The 27,733-nt window shown below is 37.7% G+C and overlaps 1 protein-coding gene across 2 annotated transcripts; it reads right to left on the bottom strand.

Annotated features, from left to right (window-relative positions):
* Positions 1-2,010: 2,010 nt before the first annotated feature.
* On the bottom strand, positions 2,011-16,867 carry march11 (membrane-associated ring finger (C3HC4) 11). 2 transcript variants are annotated; one of them, XM_038286148.1, is made up of 4 exons: positions 15,885-16,867; positions 6,172-6,333; positions 4,989-5,181; positions 2,011-3,859 (listed from the first exon to the last, which is right to left on the bottom strand). In XM_038286148.1, exons 1-4 carry the CDS (start codon positions 16,239-16,241, stop codon positions 3,537-3,539), a joined length of 1,035 nt encoding a protein of 344 aa, XP_038142076.1. In that variant the 5' UTR covers positions 16,242-16,867; the 3' UTR covers positions 2,011-3,536. The 2 variants fall into 2 exon arrangements, with proteins under 2 accessions (XP_038142076.1, XP_038142077.1); XM_038286149.1 differs by having other exon boundaries at positions 6,178-6,333.
* Positions 16,868-27,733: the final 10,866 nt, after the last annotated feature.

The following is a 27,733-nucleotide window of genomic DNA, read 5'->3' as shown; positions in this document are numbered from 1 at the left end:
ATCCACAGCTTCAGCACACAGGTCAGCTTAGTTCATTTTTTCTTTTACAGTCGTTCCTATTCCTATATTTAGATTTAGATTTTCACAAACTGCTTAAAACTGAAACTATTGTTAAGTTGTTTCACCCTACATCGCTCACAACACTGCAGAACTAGTCTTATCAATACAAGATCCACAAAACAGAAATAAATCTGAGGCAGTCTGACTTTTTTTTCCCATTTTTCTGAAGACATTTCAACAGAAAAAATTAGAGCAAAGTCTGATAGCCTCCAGTTTAAAAGGTTTTTGTGGTTTCCATAACTCAAATAATTTACACAGACTTTAGAATAAGACATTTCCAGCCCAAACCTGAGCCCATTGTTTGTCCAAGTGGTGCATGTTAGTTAAAGGTGTCGATCATTCGATTTCATCCTGGACACTCCAGAAAATGGGCTAAAAGTGTTAAAAACCGGAATTTTCCTTTAAGCTGGGAATTCAGATCCTTAAACTAATTTATCTTTGAACAAAGACAACTAGATTAAATGCAAAGGGTGCTTTAAAATTGGTAGATAAATAGAAATGAATGCTATTCATAACTAATTCAAATCATGAAAATTGTGTCATGATGTGTGAAATCGTACTGCTCTCCAGAACATCTCACATAGTCCATCTCTCCAAAGGCTTGAAGCTTTCAAATCTGATGGATTTAAATGAATGAATCCACATTTCTCTCTGTGTACAAATATCCTTTATACATGACAACCATGTTACATACAAAGGAAACACATATAGTCACATTCAAGTCATATTTGTGCTGCACAATGAGACGTTGATATTAAGCCTCTTAAGGCACCAAATTAACCAAAAAAATCTTTAAAATCCATCCAATGCTTGGAAGCTAAACAGAGCATTGACCATAAACGTCTTAGTAAAGTGTGGTTAAATTCTTTGTCACAGCAAAACACTTTCATGTTAAATGAATGTTGCTTATAGCAGCGTATTCCAGAAAATGAACAAAAACCTGCTGCATCATCAATTGAAATCTGTACCATTCAGATGTCAGGTTGTGCTCATTAGAAACCATGTTGGCTTCTGTTTTATATCTATGTAAAACATTGATATGATTTAATAGACCTGGTTAGCTTTCTAACTAGTTAGAGTATAAACACTCATCTTTGCTCACTGACTGGGAAGTGTTTATTGGAACTAATGAGATAAGATCTAATTTACTGAGACTTTAAAATAATAAAAAGTTGCTTAATATTCATAGAAAATCAAAAGGGTATTATATTTGGACAGGAATATAAAGGTGGAAGCATCAACATTTTGTACTGGACAAACATTTCTGCAACACGCTGACCCTGTTCAAACTAGACTCCTTCAGCCTCTAGTGGGTATTTGCATTACTGCTCTGTTAATTTCAATTTAGGGATAATAAAATACATTCTTGATAAAAATAAAAAAAAAAGAAGAAGAAAATGTTTTATGGTTAAAAATCATTAAATAAAAAAGGGTTAGAGTTAAGATCTGTTACTTAAAGCTACAGTGTGTAATTTTCAGCGACATCTAACGTCCAGACTGCAGACTGCAGCAACATGAACATCTCCCCCCCACCGCTTCTCCCCCCCAACAGTACGGCGAGCGTTACGGGACAAAATGTCTTCCACGACGTCCGCATCACCTACCTTCTCAAGTGATGAGGTTTGTTTACATAGATAATTTTACAGATGGTATTTCATTAGTCTGTGTAGGGTATAGATTTCATGTAGACTTAAGATAATAAATATACCCGTAATGGGCGATCTCGCAATCTCTAGTTTGTTGGCTCTGCGCTGCCGTAGCGCAAAGATGTCTGCCTCCATGGCTGCGAGACCCGCTCCTATGTAATTATAAATAACAAATTCGAAGGCAACGCAAATATTAAGGTTAAGAGGCTGAGCTCGTAGATGATGATAAATAACATAGTTATGTATAATATATTACATTTCTGACTGTATATCCCTGTAATTATTACACACTGTAGCTTTAACTTTGCTTCCACATAGATATTGTCTGAATAAGTTTTAAACTGGGTTCAGATAAGAGTCCAGTTATTAGACAGACAGAAGAGACAGAGCTACAGTTATGATGAAAAGAACATTAATTATCTTTCAATCTTTAGATTTTCTATATCAGGACTTAATAAAAAAAAAGGATGTTTATTGGGTAATATAAAGTGTAAAAGAATGCACAACAGATTAGTGGGTCATCAGCACTGAGATGTGGGTTAACACCACACCAAGACCTAAAGACATCATCACTGCAGGTGCAACCTTATGACCAGCAACTAATGCTGCTTATAAATCTTTAAAGGGTTATGAATGTACTATAGGTAGAATGTAAAAGTTCATAACAGGACAGGTCAAAAGTGGCTTGATTTGGAAGAGGCTGGGGAAAAAGAAAAAAGGTTTAATTTCTCTTTAGAGAACATGGCTGGGTCTGCATGAAGAAAATTACTTCTGGAACAACATTCTATGGATGAGACCAAGACAGCTCAGCCACAATGATGTGGTTGGAGAAAACCATATGATAGAATATCAGTGCAAGCAACTACTGGTGGAGGGATGAACACCTGGGGTTGCATTGCAGCCACGGGAACGGCATGCTTTGTATTCATTGAGTCAACTATGACCTGCTTTCATTAATAAAGTATTCAGGAGTCTTCTGTCTGACAGTTGAAGCTTAGGTCAACTGGTTAATCAACAATAATCCCAAACAGCAGACATCCAGTTTTTATTATGTCCTAGCCTTTAGATGAGTAGAAACACCTGCAAAAGCTAAATTAGCTGAAGTAATGTTTTCATTACGTCCTGATAGGTAAAACCTAAGAACTGAAGGAGGGGGTTATTTTCTCAAAGATGACTGACAGCAGCTCAAATAATGTTTCTGGCCTGTAGTGATGGTCTACCTCTTTAGTTCACAGTGCTTAAAGTCTGAATACATCCTGACAAATTCTTCAATAACAAAACGTCTTGGCACTAAAGACAGTAACAACCCTAGATTAGAAGTTTTCTGATTTTGGACCTTTAGAAGCTGCTTGGCTGCCTCTACTGAAAACATCAAGGAATTCCTAAGTTCGGACCATAAAAGGTGACAGATCTCAAAGAGAAAGTTACCTAAACTGCTTCGACTAGACTGAAATAACCTATTATCAAACCTTCCTGATCTAGAATCTAAAGGATTAAATGAGCCCCAAGTTCTGGAGTAAGCAATCATAACAGAATAGTCTGACCTTATATACGCTACGATTTAAACTGTTTATGATGGATGAAACAGACTCAGTCACAGTGCCAACATTGTGTTCTTGAACATCCATCTTTATGTCTTGAAACAGCTGCTGTAACGTAAAGATGGAAGAGAAATACCTTATCGAGATTGGTTTGGGGACCAGCCCCAGAGAGAAGAAACACCCCAACTTATCTGAAGCACATGAAGCAACCAGAACGGTGGCAACGAAGTTTGAATGTATGAGCCTTCAGATTCCAAGAGTGTGATGGATCCAAGGTGTTTACTCTGCTTCAAACTGACGTTACACGAATGACAACCTCTCCCGAGTCAGCGTCCTGGCTCAGGTTGTTTCGAGGCACCAGCCCACGACAGAAGGGGGCCAAACAGAGGCAGGTCCACGGCCGTGACCCGAGCTGGGTGGGATGCAAGGGCCCGCCGGGCCCAAGGGTAGTCAGAGGCAACCAAAGCGTCCTGGGGCCCAGCGAGGAGTGGGCAGTGCTGGTCTCCTCCATGTCTTTGGCCTTGTCATAACTTTGAACATCCCAATGGAGGTTTACTGCTCGCCAGCGCATGAAGACGTTATACACTGCTGCCCCCTCATGGACTATCAAACCTGTTACAATGACAGCAGAGTAGGACAATGGGATATATAAATGCATGGGAGGACAGAGAAACCTCACTTATAGGTAGCAACACAATGTCACTTTGAAATTTTAGAAAACAAATCAGCTTTGAATTTGAGCGCATTAGCAAGATCTTATTCTGAGAAATGATTTCCATAAATAAAATGTCCAGGGCCACACTTTTAAACCATTGACTTCTGAAGTTCTATTTCATCCCTACTGACCGCTAGAGGCGGTGCTTCAAGCACCGCCTCTGGCGGTCAGTAGGGATTCATAGAACCGTAGTTACGGTAGTAACTTTCGTTCTCCATGTAGCACAGACGCTAATTTCCCTTTGTCAGAACAGAAACGGTAAGAAAACATGACATAATCAATCTTAATGCCACAAGCAAATAATTATATTAGAATAATTTAAGAATAATTTTAAACAACTGGAACTTTAAGACATAAAAAAATCTTCATTATGGGATCACCGGGTTTCCATAGCAACCGTTGGAGCTATGTAAATGCCAGAAAAAGGCCCTACCAGCATAAATGTCTTTGAAATTTTAGGGAACTTTACAGGGCCTTTAACTGGACTTGAGTGCTTTTTGGTCACAAAAAGCTCTGATTGAGTTAGAGGATGAAACCTTTTAATCAACAAATACTGCAGACATTAAAACAAACTATGCAATGTAGAAAAGCACATCATGTCCACTGTCAATTAAAGTGAAGACTGTGATGCTAGGGGTCTGTTTCTCTTCCAAAGGCTCTAGAAACACTGGCATTAAATCTTTTGTTATGTAGGATATTGACTTGGCAGAAGAAAAAAATTTAACCCTGCAGTCCAATAGAAACAGTGCTGTGCTTAACAGAGGAAAACATGAGGAGTAAATGCTCCGGGCAGCAATTACTTTCTTTGTTTTTTTTCTGAACAATTACGCACAACATCAGTGTTGGATTTTTTTTTTCTGTTATTTTCTCCACATTATAACCTTGTGCCCTTGTACTTCTGTGTGATCTTTAACGGTGCAAAAATGAACTTACGGTAAAACAACCCACAATATCTCCAGAAAGCTTTTTTGCTTTCATTTGTGTAAAAGTTAAAGATGTTAAAGAAGTTAAAGCTTCCAAACTGACCTACGCAGACCAGATCCATGAAGCCGTACATGCCGTAGCAGATCTGGAAGAGCACATCACGGCGCTGCCAGATGGCCTGCGGGCTGAGAGCCGACCACAGCAGCCAGGAGATGCTGGCCACCAAGAAGAGGGAACCCAGGAACACGGCGATGATCTGCACCTTCTCCACCAGGGTGATGGTGATGGACTGCCACTGAGACAGAAGACAGATAAAAACGGTTCAAACAGCGAGTCAGCAGGTGCACATAATAGTAAAGTGTGGTAATATTTAATATATCCTTCTAATAAAAGTCGGCAGGATCATTGCTGAAAGACAGTTTTCACTTTCTTTCATTTTTTAAAATCTTTTCTGTAAAAGTAACAAAGTTGTCTATAAAAATAAAGTGAATGGATGGATGATAGTCAAATTAATCCTAAAAAGCATGCTGCACACATTTTGCATCGCACCTTTTACATTTATACCCCTAGATAAAACAATTATGATGAAATTTAAGAAAATAAAGTCATTTTAATAAACATGATCCACTCCTTAAAGTATGTCTGTACCATTAGTTATTTTATTTAGACACTACATGAAATGCACACAAAAAATATATATATATATATTTTTTTTATGCTGCTTGGTTCCATGTCAACCCTAGCCAGTATTATGAAGAGCCAGATTGCTGGATTTAAAGAGTCAGATGTGGCTCCAGGTTGGAAGATCTGAGCTGTTTCTTTGTATTTGTCTAACAAACACTTTCATCTCTGTCCAAATCTGGATTTAAACTTTAATTACCATTTTAAGCTAAAGTGAGATTGTGTTCCTTGCTTTTTCACTTCGTATTATTCAGCTTAACACAAAAGAAATTCAGGTAACACCTTATAGAGTTTACTTTATTTTCTAAAACCTTATAGAAAATAACAACAGGCACTACCTCTTGTCACTTCAGCACTTACATACTAAACTATATTTCATGAATTCAATGCTAATACAACCCTTTTATCTTTTCATTACCATACCTTAATGACACTCTGAATTATTCTTTCTCTCTGTCTTCATTTCTCTTTATCACCTCTAAGCAAATTGTCCTTCTTGGTATGGATGATCTGCACAATCTAAAACAACATGATCTACCTGTTGAGTCCCCATGCTAACCATCTGTCTAAGCAGTGCCCTGATGGAACCAGCTGAGTGAAGTACCTTTACCTGCCATGGTCTCTTCATGTTGATGGCGATGACCTGGAATCGATAGCAGCAAAGCTCACAGGTCCAGCAGCCTCGTTCGCTGATCCACTTCAGCAGACACTGCTGATGGGTGTACCGCACCGAGCCGTCACACCGGCACGGGTTCAACAAATCACCCTGTAAAACCACAGAAAGTATAAGAATAAATAGGTCAAAGGCAAAGTCACACATATCTAAAGTATAAACTCAGATAAGATAAACAAACAGCAGCAAAACCTGTGAAGTTTTGGTGCCTTATCTCTAATAATTAAATGTTTCTCTATATAAATGTTGAATTTTTTTTTCATATGAAAGGCTTATTTATGTTAAATAGATAAGCTGAGATAAACAAAACATGAAACCACAATTAATCAAGCAAAGTACTATAGTATAAAATATATACTAGCCTTTATAAGAATATGGTACAAGAATAAATCTCTTGTTGCTTTAAATAAACCTGAGGGGGAGTTTTCAACTTTGATACTTTACTGCAATAACCTGGTTGAACCGGTGTGCACACCTCTAGTTGTCAGCAGTTGGTTTGCTTGAGTACAAATTAGTTATCAAATAAAGTTAATCTGATTAACCTAAAACAAAATTTTGCCCTTCTTCCATGATTCCCCTGATGTTTGCATCCTTTAGCTTAAGCTGCTGCAACATTACGAAGGCTAAAAATCACCGTCTCACTCATAGAAGTAGTTCAGTGGAATAAAAGTACAGGATTTTAAAGCTTTAGATTTTGAGTGCCTCACATTGAAAAAAGCCATCAGTAGTTTCAAAGTCGCAAGGATAGAAAAATAAATATATTTTTCCAAACTGAAAGGATGAAATCAAGTCAGTGTGGAAGTGGGTGAAAACTATACAGAAAATAAGTAACTCTCAGATTTAGATGAGACAGCAATCTCCTGTATCCTCCATACATCCAGATAAAGGAGTGAAGATGCATTTATGTGGGTGAATATAATACAACCTTCAAAACTTTGCTCTAAAATGTATGTCTTTCCCAAAGAAAATCAACATAATGTAACACCTAAAAAATCACACCCACATATAAACATGGTGGTGTGAGGATCATGCTCTGGGGTTATTTACAAAAGAAATATAGTGTCATGGAAATTATGAATAAATGCAAATACTGGCAAGTTCTGGTCTCAGGTTTTTACCACAAAAACTAAATATAGAAGAATAAATAAAAAAAAATAATTGAAGTTTATTAATCTCAAATTGGAGAAATTAACTCTGCATTTAACCCATCCTCTTTGGAGAGCAGTGGGCTCCCACTGTTTGATGCCCGGGGTTAAGGGTCTTGTTCAGGGACCCAGAGTGCCGGCTGTAGTGATCGAACCGGATACTTACAACCTTCTCTCAGCACAAGTGCACTGATCTAACCACTAGGCCATCACTCCCCCTCAAAGAGGGATATTATATACATCCATATATATATATATATATATATATATATATATATATATATATATATATATATATATATATATATATATATATATATATATATATATATATATATACAGTGAGTCCAATTTCACAATGAATATTATACATACTTTTCTTAAGAACAGTGTAATTTAGGGAGGGATGAGAATATTAGGTAATTTAAGAGATTTAAAGTACTTTTGTGAAACATTTGTCCAAATATCTGCATTTGTCCAAATATCTGCATTTTTTGAGGTTTGAGTTGTCATTCATGCATGTAGCCTCTTTGTGGATGTGTTCCTCCAAAAATATATGTTTTTATTTCGTATATATTCATAAAAATAACAGTATTTTGGGGAAGCAAACAGCTCAAACTTCAATTTGAAGGTCCATCTAAAACAGTGATTTTCAAAGAGGACCCGCCAGGGGGCGCTAGGAGAGCCTTAAAAAAACTAGGGGGGAAAAAAAAAATAATATGCAAAAGAAAATATTAAAAATACATTTTGTTATCAAAAAATATATCTTAAACATCTTCTTTATAAACTATAACTTATAATCCTATATAATTAGCCTAGTTAGAGGCTCTTCCTCTGTCTATCTAAGCAAGAAAGGGCTATCCAACCTTGGCTGGTCCTTCAGGTCACTGAGATGCCGTTTGCTTTTACAATAATATACTTGTTTGTATGACTTGTTTGACTTTTAACTCTAAAGCTACTCAAAACAAAAAATGAAGCATGTCCAGATGTGGACAGTGATGACACTAACAGGCCCAGTCCTTCCTTTACGCTCTCATAACAACAGCTTCATAAAAAATGATTGGTTACAAATATAAACAAAGTATGGACATGGTTATATTTTACTGCAAAGCAATTTTGATAATAATAAATGAATAGGAATAAAAGTAAATCAAACATTCTAATAGTTGACTTTTCTTTAGATATTTTATAGGATTGTCGGTTAATTTGCAAATGGATGAATGGATGAATGAAAATCTAAAGGCTGAGTGTTGTGCCTGTTTTTGACTTTCTTTTTTAATACAAACTGCTTTAAGGTGATAAAGCTACAAATGTAAATGTACTTTTTTTGTGTGCAAACATTTGATCTGTTTTCATCAGTAAATCAGTGCCTAGTTTTATGTTTCCAGACTCAAAATTTGCTGATGGCTTCTTTAGAAATAGAGAAATAGAGGATGCAGGACAACTTGTGCATGCACTGTATTATATTACCCTAAACTTCACTAAGACGTCTGTAGCTGCAGCAGGCTTGATTAATGACAGTGGGTCCAGGTTGGTGGATCCTGGTGCCAAAAACCAGGAGGAAGATTAAAAACAGCAAAGTAAGGGGTTTAGAGAGATTCAGCGCTGAATTTATAATCACTAAGTTTCATGTAGGTGTCTTTCATAATGCCTGGTTAGACTCCACTAACAAAGAGGTGCTTTATCATCATGTTTTGCAAGGAAAATAATGAAAGTTTCCTGAAAGGAACATTTTCAGAGCAATTATTGTGTCCTTGAAGCTCAGTTACTGCAGATTCCTGTAAGCAAGTAGGAAGCGAAGGGAGTGGCTTGGCATATAGAGGAACACATTTAATCTAAAGCAATGATGGAATTTTTCTGCAGATTTTCTCTTTTTACAGCAAGCATCTCAGGGATATTTGACTTTATTTTCACATAACCAACCAGATTCCTTCTGTTCATTTGTCTTCACACCCTCCAGGCTGTTATACAAAGCGATCTGCATCTATCAAAGTTACAGTTATTACATTTCACATCGACCAGTCCCTGTCGCATCTTTAATAAGTTTTGAGGATAGGAGAGAAGCTGTCTGTTTCTGATTTACTGCAAAACCACGATCCAGGATTAATCCTCCATTCATTTCCATGATCTAAATTTCCCCATCACCAAAACACCTTTTGTTTTAAAGACTCAACTTTGCTCTTTTCCCTCCAGCATGTGATTCATCAAAATACACCCATAACTTGTCCACCAGAGGGCCTAAAGTCAGTGATCATTTCTCAAACCTACAGCAGGATGCAGCTTGGAATTAATCATCACAGCTATTTCTCCCTTTTCTCCTTCCTATAGGTGTTTTTTTTTTCAGACTTTCCTGCAGGCCTGACCTGCCAGCTGGGTTGAGACGGGCATATTAATAGCATATTAAGGTCAGTGGAGCTTATTTTCCATGGAGTCATATTAACCTTATGTGTTTAAAATGACCTCAGAGGCTCTGAGTTCAAACTGGTCAGTCCTCCAGTAAAGGAGTGCATGATGAATCGAACAGAAAACATTATTTCAAAATTAGTCCTGACTTTAATGAAGGCTTTATGAAATGAATGTGACAAGAAGACGACCTACGGTAGCAGGAACAGAAATATAATCTATCCTGAAGCTACCCTTAAGTACTGCTTTGGGAACCTTTATTTCCTTATTTTTCTATTAATAACTTTTAAACTTGACCTACTTTTAAAGGTAAAGTAAAAAGGTTTACACCGTTGGTACAAACATCAGAGGTTAAATGACAGGATCTACAGTAACTTCATCTTTAGAGAAAAATGCATCCTCCTTTCATTAAAGTGCAGTTTCTAAACTCAGTGATGTAATAAGAGTTGGGAGCCATCCGGGTCTTAATGTCCTTCCTATGAAATCATTATTAAATGCAGAAGAAGAAAGACTTTTGTTTGAACTCTACTGAACTAAAAGCCTGCAGAGGGCATTTAGGCATCATTCAGAAAAACCCAGTTTACACCTAAGATCCCAGGGACATCATGGTTCACTGCTGTTCAATTATTTGACTGAAAGTAATGATGAGGGGTCAGTCTTCCTCTTTTCCTATAATTAAGTCAGCTAATCACTTTGATAATAAAGCTATATATACTTTGAGCATCTTATATATTTCATTTATTTACCTAAAATAATAAACGTCACAGCAATTTAAACAGAAAGCCAACAGGCAGTAACATACTGGTCTTTTCAAAAACTTCCCAGGTACTTTTCCATAACTTACTATCTGGTACATTTCTAGAGCTTTCACTTTGGAATTTTTTTAGAGCTAAATTTCCCAGTAACTTTTATTTCCCTACCTGAATAATAACTTTGTTTATGGTTCTGTCCTGAAATAAACTAAGAAGCTAAAGAGTATCTCCTGGTACTTTCCAAAAACCTTCTTTTCTCAACCATTCTTTTTACAACTTTCCAACAACTTACTTTCTTGTACTTTCACAGCTTTCTTCATTATTAGAATTTCCCTTGAGTGTACCAAGTTACTTTTTAGAACCTTACAAGATACAGGCTAACACCTATATGATATACATGATTAAACAAATTAATTTTAGGTCATATTATAGTGTTATTTGTAACAGAAGCTAATACCCTGTCAATTCCAGGAAAGTTAAAAAGATATTTCAGCATCTATGTGGGACCAGAATATATTTTATTTATGTTTTATTTACAATAAGGTATATGCAAATATGTAAATACATTTGTATGGCTGTAGTTTTGATTTTTGAAGGAAAAATATCATTAGTTGACCTTAGCGCTTATTGTTTTGGTCTGCCGAGACTAATTAAACATTTTGACAGGGCAATATAATCTAGGTAATGTCTTTAATCATAATTATCAGCTTAATTTAGACATTTATAAAAGGTCATGTAAGGTCTGAAAAGGTCTAAATTAAGTTTGGTTTTGGGGAGCATGACTAACCGGTAAGTTTCATATAAAGGTTTAAGGATTGTATTTCAGTTCAACTCCTAACATGCTTTCTGTGTTTTATTAAAGCGCTGTCTGGAAGATTTAGAATGAAAAATGCCTTATAAAAGTATTTAGCCTCCTGAAACATCTTCAGTTTTGGACACATTATCATAAATTGAAATGTATTTTAACGTTGTTTTGCGGAATTGTCTTGTACAGAGGACAACATAATTATGCAATGAGAAGGAAATAAGTAACAAGACGTTTGAAAGAACACATATTATTTGTAGTCAGAAAAAAAACTTTGCTGTGTTTGTAGAAGTGATACTTCTGGGGTTATATCAGCTTCACTCATTTACTTTATGATTATGATTAATGAAGGTCAGAGAGAAACAAATGCTTTCAAATAAATTAAGTCTAAACTTTAAATAGACCATTCTAGAACATAATTCTGCTCAACCAAACCATTTTCTGCAGGTCTGGTTGTACGATTAGTCTTTCTCAGCGCATCTGAAGTCAGTTTTCTTAGCATAGATTAAAATGGTGCAACTGCTTTTCAGAACCTCTGAAACATTTGTTCTTGAAGCCATGATTATGTTATACCAGAAATATATAAATATACAAAAGAAAACATTTTAAAAAGAACATTTAGTTAAAATTAAAAACATACATTATTGGATTTTTGTGACATTTGCAAATTTATTCAGTATTTTTATCAATAGATCAAAGGTTTCTCAGAATAACTTTATTCCTGACACGACAGCAAAAGTGGTCGGAAATTCACCTATAATTCAAATTATTAAACTATTCAAGTTAAGGGAGCAGAAAAGGTGTCAAATCTGATCAGTTCAGCTTTTCTAATGCCAAACCAATCAGGCATCCACAGAGATATTAAATATGAATCTACCATATCATTTTGAGCAGGTTATTTTGTTTTTTGATAACTAGTAAGCTTTTCCTAGGTTCTCAGGCTTATATCACAATCAAATATAAGTCTGGACCCGGAGGCAGAGTTATTAGATTTGATCTGCTAATAGGCTGGAGCCCACGTTGAGAAGACAGGATATTCACTTAGGCGTTTACTGCCCTGACTCCTGTTTCCCTTAAGCTCTGCTAGCAATGAATCGTCCCTCATCAGGGGCCTCTGCTGTCACGAGCCAAACAGGCCTGCAGAGTCTCAGATTTCAGCAAAGCCTGGACAGAGAGTTGATTTGTCCCTGCAGGTCCACATCTGTCCATCCGCTTTCAGGAAGACCTGCAGACAAATTGGTGCATTGCTTGGGGAGGGAGCTTTAAACTAATTATGGTTTGGTCACTGTCCTGCACCTCTAGTGTGACAGATATGGTGAAGATTTGTATACCTAAACCAACACATTTCATCACTTTATGAGTATTTTAAAGTAATCTACATGAATGTTTATCTCTTTGTCAGTTTTGCTGCTGTCCTAAGATTAAAAAATACATATTTAACATTATAACAAATGGCCTACACATGTAAAGCACTTTTATAGAGTCCAAGGACTCCAATGCACTTCACAGTATAATCAGTCATACACTCACTGATTCATAGTGGTAAGCTGCAGCATATCTGCCATACAGTCAGCATCACCAAGCCCACTGACCAGGCCCTCTGGCAGTAAAGTGGAGAGACATACAAGGGTTTGGAACCAGCAACCCACAGCTTACAGGAAGAACTCCTACACCTATAAACCATTTAAAGAGTTGTGGTTTGATCTCTCTGAGCTTCTCCATCCCTTCACTCCTTCTTTGTGCCTCAGATCAGCTGAGTTGAATTGTTTTCCTCTTCACTGTCTATTTTTAAAAATCATCTTATTTAGTGTAATTTTATTTTTTCTATTTATTTATTTTTACTTGTTTTATTCTTTTAAGCTGTTTTGTTGTTCTTATACTATTTGATTTCTTTGGTATGTGCAGCACATTGTTGCAGCTGTGGTTGTTTCAAAGGGCTTAAATATAAAGTGGAGTTGAAGTTGAGTAATTGTAAATGTCATTTCAGAACATAGTTTCCTCTGAAGGACTCTGACAAATCTTTAAAAGATTTTTTTTGTTGCAATTAAAAGATTTTTGTTTTAAAATTTCCTGACTGATCGTATAGAAGCAAACAAGGTAATGTCAGCCCACAACACCATGGATCCCACCCTACGCCTAACTAAAGGCTGGGGCAAAGCAGCGGCGTTGGATGTAGGAGTTTGCCCTGAAATCGAAGGGTTGACGGTTCAAGCCCCGACTCCGACTTTCAGTGTCGTTGTGTCCTTGGGCAAGACACTTCACCTGCATTGTCTACTGATGGTGGTCAGAGGGCCCGATGGCGCCAGTGTACGGCAGCCCCGCTTCTGTCAGTGAGCCCCAGGGCTGCTGTGGCTACAATGTAGCTTGTGTGCATGAATGGGTGAATGAATGTAGAGTAAAGTGCTTTGATCAAGTCTCCTAACTTGAATAAAGGTGCTATATAAGTACATGCCATTTACCATTTAACTATAATCCTACAAAAACCTATTAACTTGGAGAAATCTGGTTAATTTTAAAGGCACATATACGATTTTTAAAGTCACTGGTCGTCTCACAGGTGGAACATCTGGAGGAAATTGCGTTATTTCACTCAGGAAAACTGCTTTTAGTCACTAAGCCTTTTCTGATATTATTCCAACACCAATCAGGAAAAAATAACAGTTATAGTCTCTTCTGTGAATAGATGATAACGCTGACTCATTAGATTAGACCAGTTAACACTGAGCATGTGCTGCTGCCATCTTGTCTTTTCTTGAGTGTGTTTTTTGAGGGATTTCCATCCTGCTGCTCCTGTTTTTTTTTGGTTGCTTTTTTTTTTTTTTTTACATTTGTATAATAACTAATATTTTCCTGTGTCGATTGTGTCTCTTAAAAATTTTACTGTATTCTTAAAAGTTACTTATGTTATTAATGAATTTTAGGAATGTCATATCTTGATCTATTGATTTATTACTTGTTTGTTCTTCTCATTGTCTCGGTTTGTGTTGATGCTTCAAAATGTTTTATTGCATGCTTTAAATCTTCTTTCCTTGTATCTATTTACTTTACACCTTTTTAGGGGGCACTTTTCTCATCTCGTCATGAACTACGGATCCATTCTGGCCTTTTGGCAAACTAGCATATTTTAGATTTGCACTCTTATATGTAGGGGGTGCATTTGCATCAGCCGGTTGATTGATTGGCCTCAATTTCCTTAATTTTGGGAGATCTGTGATCAGCCAATACTTTAATGTGAAAACAATCTTATCCACCAACCTGATCCACCTGTACAGGTCTAAAAGTCACACACTCTAAACTTTTATTTATATTTGAGAGCAGAGGTCTGATAAGTTGTAATCATTTCACAGGTGCTTATAAGATCGGTAAGGTAAGATAAGATTAAAATATTAAAGGTATCTTGTTATCTTAGAACAACTGACTGTGTCATTGTCTGTATTGGTCAAACGTAGATTCGGTGTCAGGCTTTTTAAATATCAGAAATTGGTGGTCAGCCAGAAAGCTGCAATTGGTGCATCCGTGTTAATATGCATTTCCCTTTAACAATGAATTCAATTGCCAATTCAAACTTCATTAAATTAAACTAAATTACCTTATACTAAACTATTTAAATTGTAATAATCAGAACAGAAAATGTATTTTTTGGAAGACATCAACCAACAATAGGTTGGCATAGAAACTAATGGTTGTGATGGAGGACATTCTGCTCACTGTGCATGTTTGCAAAATCAACTTTGATCATCAGTTACCTTTATTTGATTTTTTTCTGGATGTAGCTAAAGACTGGTTCACACCAGTATTCGTTTCCTTCAAATTGCACATTTTCTGTGTCAATTTATTCTGACAATTTTACATTTCTTCTATAAAAGCCACATTTGTATAGTTCTTAATAGTTGGCCCGTCAAAATTTCACATGAGCTGGATATCTCAGCAGCTCCTCCATATTACCACTACTCTCTTGGTGATGTGGATTGACATATCTTCTAAGGTCATTGTCCTCCCTGACCTGCTCTTCATTAACCTTCTTATGCTCTTTATTTTGGGGCAAAAACATACATTAATTTTGTAGGTTTGTGTTGATCTATAAGCAAATGTAAATGAAATATATGAATATTTGTGTTTGTTTCATAAAAAAAAGTCCAAATGCATAGGAAAACTTTTAAAAGGTTCTGTCATCAGGGTTTCAGCAGGTTCTTATCAGTGAGCTCATTTTTAGAAATGGTGATAAACTGTCAGGAGTGATTTCAGCTCCATGCTTATTCAGTCCTGCTCTCTGAATTATTAATAAAGCAATCACACCACCGCAGATTTCTAACAATAAATGCTTCAGATTCCTGTTGCGTCTGATCCCAGAGAGCTCTCTCAGCAGAACTGAAAGTCATCTAATCAGCATGAGAAGCTGCCACTCAGCAGCTTGACTTCACTCTAATTAGACTAGAAGCTGCCGTCAGCCAATCAGAGGACAGCATGCTCACCTTCACTGTAACTCCCTCCACGGACAGATCGGCTGGAGAGCAGTGAGAACCAGAAGCAGCAGCCTACCTGTTCTGCTCCCTGGAAGCAGATCCTGCAGCTGGGGGTCGGGATGCATGTGTCGCTGCTGCAGGTTGAAGGTATCGCTTTGTCAGATCTGCCCCCCACCGCCCCCTCCTCGCTGGAAGTGTTCCCCCCGTTGTCCTCTCTGAATTTCCCATCGTCAGCCGCACGCGCCCGGCCCTCCTCCTCCTCCTCTTCCTCCTCCTCATCCTCTCCTGGCTGCGGCTTCTCCTGGCCGTCGGGCTGCGGACGTCCTTGGGAGCCGAGCGGGTCGCTCTCCTCCCAGGTGTGGCGTTTGTTGTCGGTCGGAGACCCCCTCGCCTCCCCCCATGCCGCTCCCGCATCTCCCCCCTCTGTGCTCATAATAAAATGCAAAGTCAATATTAAATTGCATAGATGCCTCCCCCCTTACTGCGGGATCCACGTCCACTGCCACGCAGGGATTCGATCAGATCCTCCTCGGTTCGGCTCTCCTAAAAGAGCTCGGTCCGCCCGCGGAGCTGCACATCAGCAGCCGGAAGCTCCTGATGCTGGAACCGCCTGATGCGCTCCGGAGAGCCGCACAGCAGCTCCATGCTCCTCCCTTGTCCAGATCACCTTCTTCCCCCCCTCCTCGGAGCAGAAAGAATAAAAATTTAAAAGAAGTCCTCCTCCTCACCCCGCTGTGGAGCAAAATAAAATAATCCTTCCCAAGTCAGCTGCAAGTTCTCTGAAGAAGCCCTGATCTGTCAGGAAGCAGCAAAGAGCATTTCTCCTCGGAAATGACCAATCAATCACATTATTATCCCATTAATATGATGGAGGGGACGAGTTTCCAGAGGCAAACAGAAACTACTCTGAGTAGAAGCGGCTGTAGGAGGTATGAGCTGGCTGATGATCCCAGCAGCAGCATCAGGACCAGGAGGAGGAGGAGGAGGCTCCAGGTCAGTCAGTCTGACACAGAGAAGACTTGATGTGCTGAAACGTGGCGACCCGCTCAACTCCTCCTCCTGGTCTTAAAGGAATCACCTGCTGGTGCACAGATGTCATCATCAACATCATCATCATCACTGTCAGGAGTGGCAGCTCAGACCTCTAAACATCAACATGAATGTGGCTTTATAAGGAAAGTCAGATGAGAATATAAAACCTGAATAAATAGATGCAGAAAAAATGTATGACTGCAAATCAGTTTCTGGATTTTGATATTTTTCCAGCTATCTGGTGTCTTCTGGGCAGGTCAGGTTTACTGCATATTAAGTACAAGGACAATTCAAAGTAATCTACATACATTAAACGGTAAAATAGAAGACAATAAAAGCAAATAATAAATGTAATAAACATCATAAAAGTAGGTAGTAAAACAAATAAACCAGTTGGATCACAACCTTAAACTAACAATTCCTCTTTTAGAAGTTTATCTTCAGCAGTGAAAGACAGCTCAACTAAATGGGTTTTTTACTTTGACCTAAAATAACTTGGGTTTTCATCACTTTTCTAGTTTTCTGGGAGTTTGGTCCAGAGCTGTGGAGCATAGGAACTAAAAGCTGCTTCTCCATATTTGGTTCTAGTTCTGGGTGAACAGAGTAGGCTGGAACTAGAAGACCTGAGTGGTCTGGGAGGTCGATACACAGACAACAGATCTGTTATGTATTGAGGTGCTGATTTATTTAGTAATTTATAGACTAAGAGAAGGATCTTAAAGTCTATTCTATGAGCTACAGGGAACCAGTGGAAGGACTTCAGAACTGGACCGGTGTGCTCTAATTTCTTAGTTCTAGTGAGAACTTGGGCAGCAGAATTTTGGATCAGCTGCAGCTGTCTGATGCACTTTTTAGGCAAACTTGTGAAGACACTGTTGCAGTAATCGATTCTACAAAAAAATGATGATGTGTTTCTCTATATCTTGCTCCGACATTAGTCCCTTAATACTGGAGATGTTCTTCAGGTGCTAAAAGGCTGACTTAGTAACTGCCTTTATGTGCCTCTGAAGGTTCAAGTCTGAGTCCATCATGACACCAAGAACTCTGCCATAATCAGTGACTACTAGCTGTAGTAGCTGAAGCTGTGAGATAACTCCTTTGGTCCGAAGATTATTACCTCAGTTCTCTTAATAAGACCTGTGGGTAAAACATCCAGACAGCAGGAAGAGGAGCTTAGCTGCTGAAACAATCTAAACTTTTGCAGTTTATTTGGCCGAATTGGGGCATTTTAACAGAGTTCATTCTAACTGGAGACAGTATTGGTACTGGAGTTGACCTTGATGTACAGACAGCTTTTCTAATACCTTATATTTTCTCAGTAAATTGGAGTACTGGCCAGATTGTGACTGTGTCTATGCTTCAGATGGAAGGGCAGGTAAAAACAAAAAAGGAAAGTTATCACTGTGTGTGCATGTTGTTGCTCTTTTTAGCTCTTCCCAACAACATGATAATGGATGGATGGATGGATGGATGGATGGATGGATGGATGGATGGATGGATGGATGGATGGATGGATGGATGGATGGATGGATGGATGGAAGGACGGACGGACGGACGGACGGACGGATGGATGGAAGTTAGCAAAGGGTGCAAATGTGTTGCAAATAGAAAAATTAGACTAACAAACAAACAAAAAAACATTCAAAGTAAAACACTTCAAAAGAGAGATGCTGCAATCACATAAAACAAAGTGAGGCAAAGTTAGAATTTGCTGCAAAACATATGTTATGCTGTTGCTACTGTGGCAGTTTCAAAAAGTTTTCATAGGGGTGGCCAGGCAGGGACCAGTGTGCAAAAAACTGCCAAAAACATATTACAGTCAATTTATGTTGTTCACAATCAACCAACAGGAAAATTAACATCTATGTTTTCCAAATAAATCAATGAGGACAGACTAGATTTTCATGAAGTCTTTGCTAATAAAGCTACACTCATATTTATAGATTGATGCTGTTTAAATTAATCTACGGCTCTACATAATATGTATATACATTACCTGGGTTGCTTTGTTATCTTTAATCACATAGAAGACTGCAGAGAAAAACTCTCCACTATAAGACCTCAAAACTAATTAGTAAAAGAGCAAGAACTGTGTATTAGCCATCTTTATTTCTAGTATTTTTTTGTTTATATTGTCAGTTTTTAGTTAACAAACAAACTTTAAAATGTCAAAGTTGGACTTTCAACATGATAGTAAGACCGCTGCCAACTTCTGTGTGGAGGAGGACTATTTGTTCCATTGTTGGTGAATTATATCCAAATTGGAACAACAAATCAACCGAAAGGGGTGACCACAGAGTGGACAATGATTGGCTCAGGGTGGCCATGGTCCCCCTGATGTCATCTCTAGATCAGCCCCTGTATCCTAAAAACAAGAGTCCATCAAAACTGCACCCTTTAGATTAAAAATAGTTTAAAGTTCATTTAAAAATAGACAGACAAATTCTTTTGGTGAGATTATGTACCTCTACAGCAATTAAAGTCAGTATGTTACTAGGTAAACATATAACATATATTATATTATTTTATATATTATAAAATCAGTGTTATGACATGAAAGCTTCATAATGATTCCAACTATATAATTCTATATCCAACAATTTTATGTTAGGCATTGTTATTTTAATACAATTCAATTCAGTTTATCCAGTCATCCATTCACTGACTTGCAAGAAATGCTCCTCCTGGATGAGCCTGCTGTGACAACCTGGTCTTGCATTTTGCTGCTGACTCCTCAGCAATCTCTCACACCAAGCATGCATATAACAACAGTGGAGAGGAAAACTCGCTTTTAACAGTAAGAAACCTCAAGCAGAACCAGGCTCAGTGTGAGCGGCCATCTGCAGAGGCTGACTGGGGTTCAAGGAGACAGAAGCAGAGATACAAAAAGAAGCAGAGATTCAAAGGTAACAGTTTAGTAGCTCCACAGGCAGCCTTGACCAGAGGACGAAAGAGAGCAAACACAGTTGGACACAGTTGCTATTTTGGATGAGGTATAAGAAAGGTAAAGCCAAGGAGAAACATCATTATAACCTGATATAGACGTCTATGATAATTAAGGATATCCCAATCCGATACTGATATAAGAAAATGTTCTGATATTAGCCAGAAAAAAAAGAATGTTTGAATATATCAGCCTGCATCTAAAGTCTCTTATAGAAATACTCTGCATCTGCCTAAAGTTAATCTGCCTAAACACATTAATTAATGATAAATAGGTCAGTTGTTCTCACTTCTATTGTTGTTAGCAATTCTTCTCTGTTTGATCATTTCATCAAGCGATTTCTAACATCTCATAATACAAAATGAGGATTAAAAGCATGTATAATTTGTGCTGATATTGTATTGGGCCAATATCTGTATCAGTGTATACTCAAAGCTGCAATATCAGTATTTTATTGGATATGAAAAAGGTTATATCAGGACACCCCTAATTGCAATACTGTGATATTGTTGTATTATATAAGGATGTAATTTTATATTTTTCTGTGGTCTACCCTACAGGAGTCGCCAGTTTTTTCAGGGACTCTAGGGGACCTGTGCATCTCCAGCAGTTACTCCATCCATCACACACCAACACACACAGTCATACCTAAGGGCAATTCAGGGAAACCAATCAATCCAACAGTCGTGTTTCTGTAGGAGTAAGATGGAGTACCTGAAGAGAACCCACACATGCACAGGAGGACATTGTTTCTGATATTAAAGCTGAGGTTTGCTGCTTTGGAATGTAAAAAAATGAGCCTTTTTTATACAAATAAATGACAAACTACTGAGTCCAAAATGATACACTCAAAGATAAAGTCTTGTGTTCTCCTTTTAGTAACTTTATCTGTATCTTTAACTTTTTTTTCCACCAAATGATACAGAAAATTCAAAAGTAAGCCAAGATGGTGCCTAATCACATTTTATGTAAAACAAGGAACCGTTCTGCAGCATTTAGGACATTCTACACCAAACTTTCAAGAACTGAGCACTACATCATTATGTAGTGAAAAGATGAAAGGTCAGGAGATGAGAAGGTGTTAGTCTGGGAAGGGTCAGAGTTCACCATAGAGAGAACCTGTCTCTGATCAGACTGAACATAGTACCTTCTTATTGGTCTCCAAATGGACCTGATAATGAAGTTCAAGGAGCCTCAGCCAGAGATCCATTTCAGTGAGAAGAATGCATTTCCAAGAACATTCTCCGTTGGTTTTTATTTTTTCTTTAGAGGATGTCTTTCACTTTCCGGAGAGCGGGCCCAGTAATGGACTCTAATGCAGCAAAGGAAATTATCCACTCATGTCCAATCAGTACCTACAAAGCTTCGATCAATAGCAGGTCCCCAGGGCTCAGATGGAGACCAGAATCGTGCACAGAACTGAGGGGTGGGTGGGGGGATTTAGGGTGGTTGATGACTAACTTCTATTATTACTTTAGTTTTACCTGAGTGTGTTTCATCTATTCAAACAACTACGGTACCAAACTTACATGAACTGAGCTTTAACTACGGTATAACTGTTGCATCTTAGTTAAACTGGGACAACACTGCAAGACTTTCTGTCTTTATGGATTCTGAACAGAGTAAAGCATCAAACTCACGAGGGCAACAGGTTAAACAAAAAAAAAAAACAACAACAGAAAAACGTGTTGATAGACGATATTTATGTTTATACTCATGCTGAAAACTTCAAACATGTCCCTTTTCCATGTAAAGTTACTACTTACTTCTTGCCTTTGAATATTTCATTTAATCTAAAACTTTTATTAATATCTCAGCTGACCTGAATAATGGCCTTGATTGTGCAAATGAATGCTTAAGAACTTGTAATAAACCCATTGGTAGGAAAATATTGGATTTAGAAACATTGTTTCCTTTATGATTAATAAGTGTTGGTTTGATTTTTTTTTAATTAGGACCTTGTTTTAGTCCAAAATAACAGATTTTCTATACATTGCTATTTCCCTTTTTTATTTCTACATCTTCTTTATGAGTAGTTTGGCTCTTGATTGTAATTTTTTTTGTTAACTAAATAAAGCTAATCAAAGAGGTCAACTTAGGTCACAGCTGATATTGTGCTCCTTTTTAATTGGTCGTCAGTAACACCCACCTACAGTTAGTGGTTGATCAATTCACATCATTGGACTGCATCCAGAGTTGGCCAAAGAAAAGTGAAAACCTGTTTGATTTTATCTGGTTATGTCCTCAAGTTCACTAACAGAAGTCTTTATCCTATGTCACTGTAGCAGATTTTTTTTTACCAACTCACTACAGACAGACAGCAACATTCGCTTCCTGGAACTCAGGTGTGAAAACATGCATCAGTGTTTAGTTATGTGTCCCCGGCTTCAATAAAGGAATCCCTGCCTGTCCTCATCAGAGTTTCGTCGGCTGTGGCAGGATTGCTCAGTCCAACCCGAACAGTGAATGCCACAGTTTTTCTTACAGCTGACCTGTTTGACCCTGATTCCAAACTCAGAGCAAACCTTAATTGGTTTGGTTTAATAATAATAAGCATTCTACCATATTGAAAAGTATTTTTTTATTTGTTGATTTGTGTGTTGTTGTTTTTTTTAACCAGTTTAGCTTTTAGAAAGGTAATGAAGCAGTACCTCAAACCAAATACTTTATCCTGAATTTTAGCAGGGATACTTCTCTGCTTTGTCATTTTTGATAAATTACTATACAGTGATAAAATGCAGATTAATTATTTAGTGCTAAGAGCTAAGTATTTTTTTAATTTACCGATATCAACAGTAAAAAAAACAGAGGCTTTTTTCCCCCAACATTGTGAATGCATGACAGTTTCTGCAAATATCCTCCATTGCAATTTAAAGAGGTTCACATCATTAATGCACTGTAATGGACAGGTAACCTACTATGGAAAGGAAACCTATCGAGGATATAACCTGCCTATCAGCCACTTACTGCTGGAAAAAGGCACCAGCTAGTCCCCCCACCCCACCCCACCCCACCCACACACACACACACACACACACACACACCTTGCACAGACATTAGATTACAGGTGGATAAATGGATGGAAGGATATCCAGCTAGCTTCATGTCAGGGAAGTCACAGCATCAACACAGGTGAATGAGTTCAGCTATCTTTTTCAGTAGATCTCATTAGAAGCGTGTGCTCTTCACAGGCAGATGTTATTAAACATCAGTTTAGTCTTGTTCTAGCTAGGATACCCCCCACACCCCAGCTACAAAAATAAAAAATAATACTTTGCATCAAATCACTACTCTGAGGGCCGACATCCCAGAACCTGTTCAGGTTGATGTTTCTTAGGTTTCAGCCTATCAAAAACATTCTATCCCAGTTTATAATATCATGCAATTTTAGTAAATTCTTTTGAGTTTAAAGCCCATATTTAACTATAATTTAATTTTGCATTACAAAAAACATTATGACACTAGTCCAAGATTTGACGAAAAACTTCAAGGTGAACACTTGCCACCAACAGGAGGCACGGTGGCCACAGAAATGAGCACCAGCTGTACAGATAGCTGGGTTGCATTCTAATAACTTTCTGCCACCAAGACAGGATGGTGTTTAATTTACAACTAGAGCACTGCAGGAATAATTTTAGAAACAAAATGTGAGCATGAAGGTGTCAGAAGAGCCATCTGGACTCATAGATGGATGCAGCGATACATGTATAGGCCACAGTAGGATGAAATAGCTGACAAAGCAGATCGTTTCTAGAAATAAAAATCAATGTGAGATAATATAAGTATTTTATAGATTTTTAACAGAAATAATTTTCCTGTTCGATCTGTATACTTCATTACATTGAACTGATTATTAAAGCAGCACTAAGTACTTTTCGAGTCAAGCTCCCCCTACAGGACCTTGTGAAAATAGCACTGCTGTTAACACTGAAAGCCCTCCCCTGAGAGTCCTGTCATTCTTTAAGGAATTGGAAAATGCAGATCACGACCAAATGTCTCAAGAGGTGGATAGTATTACGCATTATCTAATATAAACTAGTTTGGAACAGTCTGCATCTCAAGTTAAGTGCTTTTTATTTGCTCTCAAAAGGTGATCCAGCCCCTTCCTGTTTTATAGTGTCATGTATAAAAAATGTTAATTAAAGCCATTAACATTATTACCAGATTCACATCAGTTTAGCATTATTAGAATAGAATAGAATAGAATAGAATAGAATAGAATAGAATAGAAAATCCCTTTATTGTCCTATAATGGGGAATTTCTGGTGTTTACAGCAGCAAAAAGGCTATAGAAATCTTTGTTGACTTGCCCAGATTTCCTCTATTTCAAGCACTTTCCTGATTTTTTCTCTTCCTTTACTCCTCTAATAAAGTTTTTTTGCCTTTTTTCTGGCTTAAACAAGTAATAAACCTCGAAAATAAAATAAAAGCTTCTCTTTAATAATCTCTGGGTAGCACATTATGAGATTGTCGGTAGTGAAACCTTTGGCTTTATAGTGGTCTGCCAAAAAGCTGTTAGTCTTACTGTGAGAATGAGAACAGAGCAGCAAGGTTGCCACTGGCTCAGTGCAGAAAACTGCATGTGTGTTCTTTAACAGAGCCAATGGGAGGGGATGACAGACCACTCAAATGTCTCATAAACACCTAGATTATCATCACAGGGACTCAGAAGAGGATATACTGTATTAGGGTAAAACATTTTACTTAGTGCTACTTTTAAACTAATGCACTTTCTTTACATTTTCATCTTCTGACCCACTTAAAAGGTATCAGATCCGAGTTTACATAGACTTCTAAAAAAAAAAAAAATTAACTGTCTGCATAGTAATAATACAAAAGGCATCAATAACTAAAAAAGATTGTTTTGTCCATTTTTATATCTTAAAGGACTTTAACATAAACATTTATTGTTTAGCTTAATTTCCTTAGTGGATCTGAAGACAACCCCATACTGGTTGATGAAGGACCCTAAGTAAGGTCAAGACCTCAACTTATGGAATAAATCCACTGTACTATATATGGTCACTTTGAGCATTACCGGTCTTAACAGCATGCTGGTAAAAGCATTCCCACAACTCTAAACAAAGCAACAAATCCATCCACTCATGCTGCTTCCTAGCATTAATTTGAGATTTTCATTACATCAAATATGAGAAAACACCAACTTAAAGATTCTTTTCATAAATTCTGAGAAAACACGTCACATCAAGCATCAGTCAGAGCAGTGAATGGGCATCCTCAGCCGTCAGACATCCATCATGCTGAAACTATCACCTCCTACAGTGACTTGCACACTTCTGATGCCTCTCAGGCATCTGCCCTATATCTCTCCTAAGTCGTCCGGATCAATTAGTCTCCTCTTCGCCGTCGGCCAGTCTGCGCATCCCCCTCCTCCCATGATTTTTCCTGTCCACTGTGTCAAACAGCAGCACGCAGCTCGGGCAGAGTGCCCGAAACCTCTGAAACCATCCTGCCGCAAACACACTCAGGGCCTGCAAAAGGAAGTGGGGCGGCTGCCAGAGATAAAGTGGAGGACTACAAACAAATGGAGTAACTGAGCTCATTAATGTGGCAGCAGCGTGATGGGTCAGCTTCCGGCTGGAGGCCCATCGGTTTTCCATTACATCATCTCAACGAAGCTCAGTCATTCAAAAATCTGACGGATGGCTGGAAGAAGTCGAGCTGAGAAGCCATTTACAGGGAACTAATAAACAGGCAAAATTACCAGAAAAACAAAAGTGCAGAATGTTAGAAAATATTTTTTTCCTTAATCCCCTGTCTCATCTTTCATGACAACACAGCACCACCCCAAGCCTGGAATATCCCTAATGTAAAAGAAACAGGGATCACAAAGGTTCCTGCTTGGAATTTTAGTTTGTAGGCCTGTATGAGAAAATGCAAATAACTGCATTCATTTTTTTTGTTTTAGTGTGTTAAAATGTTTCCTCACTCTTTTATTTAGGATGTCCTCCAGTAGATCCAAGGCTGCCATCCTTCCACAATGGAGTAAACCTTTAGTTATTTATGGGCATGTGTGATTGTCTAAAGCCCGTCCACCTTATTTATCATCATATCTGACTTGTTTGGATTAAAATCTGCTGATCAAATACCCTTTTTTTAAGTTGTAATGAAAGTTCTCCTTGGATAACACATTCATGCTCTAATGAAGGTTTATCTGACCTCAACAGAAGAATATTTATATTTTACTTTCTACTGCTTTCTGCTATTTAAGGGTTTTTTTACTAATTGTTTGATGCAAAGTGCTTTAAATGATTCGTTAAGATTCAACTTTTAAAAGATCAAACCTGTAAAAAAACAGGTTCAGAATCACAACATGGGACAGCACTCGCTGATTTTATTTTTTGGTGTGAGAGAAATTTCTTGGGAGTTAAATGTCAAAAAAGAAAGAAAGAATAGAATTTTCAATTTAGACGTAGAAATGATCTAGGAACGGAGAGCATTATGCATAGTGGAGGCGTCGAGCTGGTGTTCTTTTAGAAGTATATTGGCACAATTTTTGACAACCAGCTTGAGATCGATGTTAATACTGCAGGTGTTCTAAAACAAGCTCAACAAAGAGTGAACCTTCTGAAAAAAAGCTAAAATCTTTTTTCCAGTCAGTCCAATTATATCAGGATTTCTTTAAGAAGCTCCTCTGTTTTTCGTTTCTCTGTTGGTATAATGGCCTAACACTGAAAGCAGGGGTGGATTTAGGAAATTTGGGGTCCTAGGCACAGATAGGCATGGGGCCCTCTGAATTGAGAATACAAAACATAAGACAAACCCATTGTATAGATACAGACATTTTTATAGAATAGACAAAAAATATTTGTTATACCTTTTGTCCCTCTCTTCTTATCCCTTTTCTTGTTTTCCTCTGTTTTCTTTTGTCACTTTTTCTTTTCATATTGGCAATATGCTCAGCTGACTTTTGTCTCAAAATGAATAAAAGAATTTCGAGTCACTAAACCCATTCTGACTTAGCTGACTGCTCTCCCTGTGTTTCCAAAAAGGTGACAGCAAAAGTAAAGAAGCCAGTCCTTCTGTTCACTTAAGACATGATCTGCTTATCTGTTGTCCATTTTTCATTTGAATAAAATTATAGATGCAAAAATCATGACAGTAGGTAAGATAGAGGAGAGCGGGGGGGAGGTTAGGAATCTACTTGCTGAGGAAAGCAAAGTTTGGTGCTTTTGTAGCGTGTAGGTGTAGAAAAAATTAATCAGATTTTCCGCTAGGCTCCTTTTTTGTAATAAAACTGCTAGAGTTGGCAACACTGCTCTTCCTGCCATTTGTTTTCAAATGATTTGCTGCTGCTTGTTTGAACCTTTCTGCACATGTGCATCAAATGGACTGATCCAATATGGTGGATACTGAAGGGGGGGCTCCCTGGACACACTTGTAAGCATTCTGCTTACAAGTGTGTCTTTGTAATGAACAAATTGCAAAAAAAATGCTAATTCTTTTATAGCAACAGCCACTCGACTTTTAAATTCTTTTTCACATTTTTATACCTAACTTATTTTTCTTTCGGTTTTTTAGCCATGTTGGTCCTTAAACTCCCTGGAAAATCTTTTTTTTTTTTTTTTTATGTTATTACATGTTTATCTTGTGTACTGCACAAGTGAATTGCCCCAAGTGGGATTGATAAAGTTGTCCAAGTCTAAAAAACATCTGAATTCTCTTTTTTTTTTTACTTCCGTTAGAAAGTTTCTGCCGCCACTGGAAATTTTTATGGCAGATCAAGTTTGCATCTAACAGCACACTTATTAAGCACTACGTTCATATTTGCACGTGGTGCAAGTCTTTTATGTGCAAGTATGCTTCGTAAAAGAGGCCTCTGAGCCTCCCTGCTTCATACAGTTTGACCTTTCCTGTTATAAGAGCAATGCTTTAGTGCTATGTTCTGTATTTATACCTGTACAAGTTTAAGATCAGCAGTATCTGGT

Source organism: Cyprinodon tularosa, unplaced genomic scaffold (genome assembly GCF_016077235.1).
Source record: "Cyprinodon tularosa strain WSP-4 unplaced genomic scaffold, ASM1607723v1 ctg221, whole genome shotgun sequence".
Taxonomy (NCBI): Eukaryota; Metazoa; Chordata; class Actinopteri; order Cyprinodontiformes; family Cyprinodontidae; genus Cyprinodon; species Cyprinodon tularosa.
This window is presented reverse-complemented; position numbering and strand designations above follow the sequence as displayed.

What these genes read in the sequence shown, in the direction of transcription:
- march11 (XM_038286148.1), bottom strand. Translation starts at nt 16,241, where the DNA reads ATGAGCACAGAGGGGGGAGATGCGGGAGCGGCATGGGGGGAGGCGAGG. An exon ending in AGAGACCATGGCAGGTAAAG is followed by an intron (nt 5,182 to 6,171) that starts GTACTTCACTCA and finishes CTTCTGTCTCAG; the next exon opens with TGGCAGTCCATCACCATCAC. An exon ending in CATGGATCTGGTCTGCGTAG is followed by an intron (nt 3,860 to 4,988) that starts GTCAGTTTGGAA and finishes TCATTGTAACAG; the next exon opens with GTTTGATAGTCCATGAGGGG.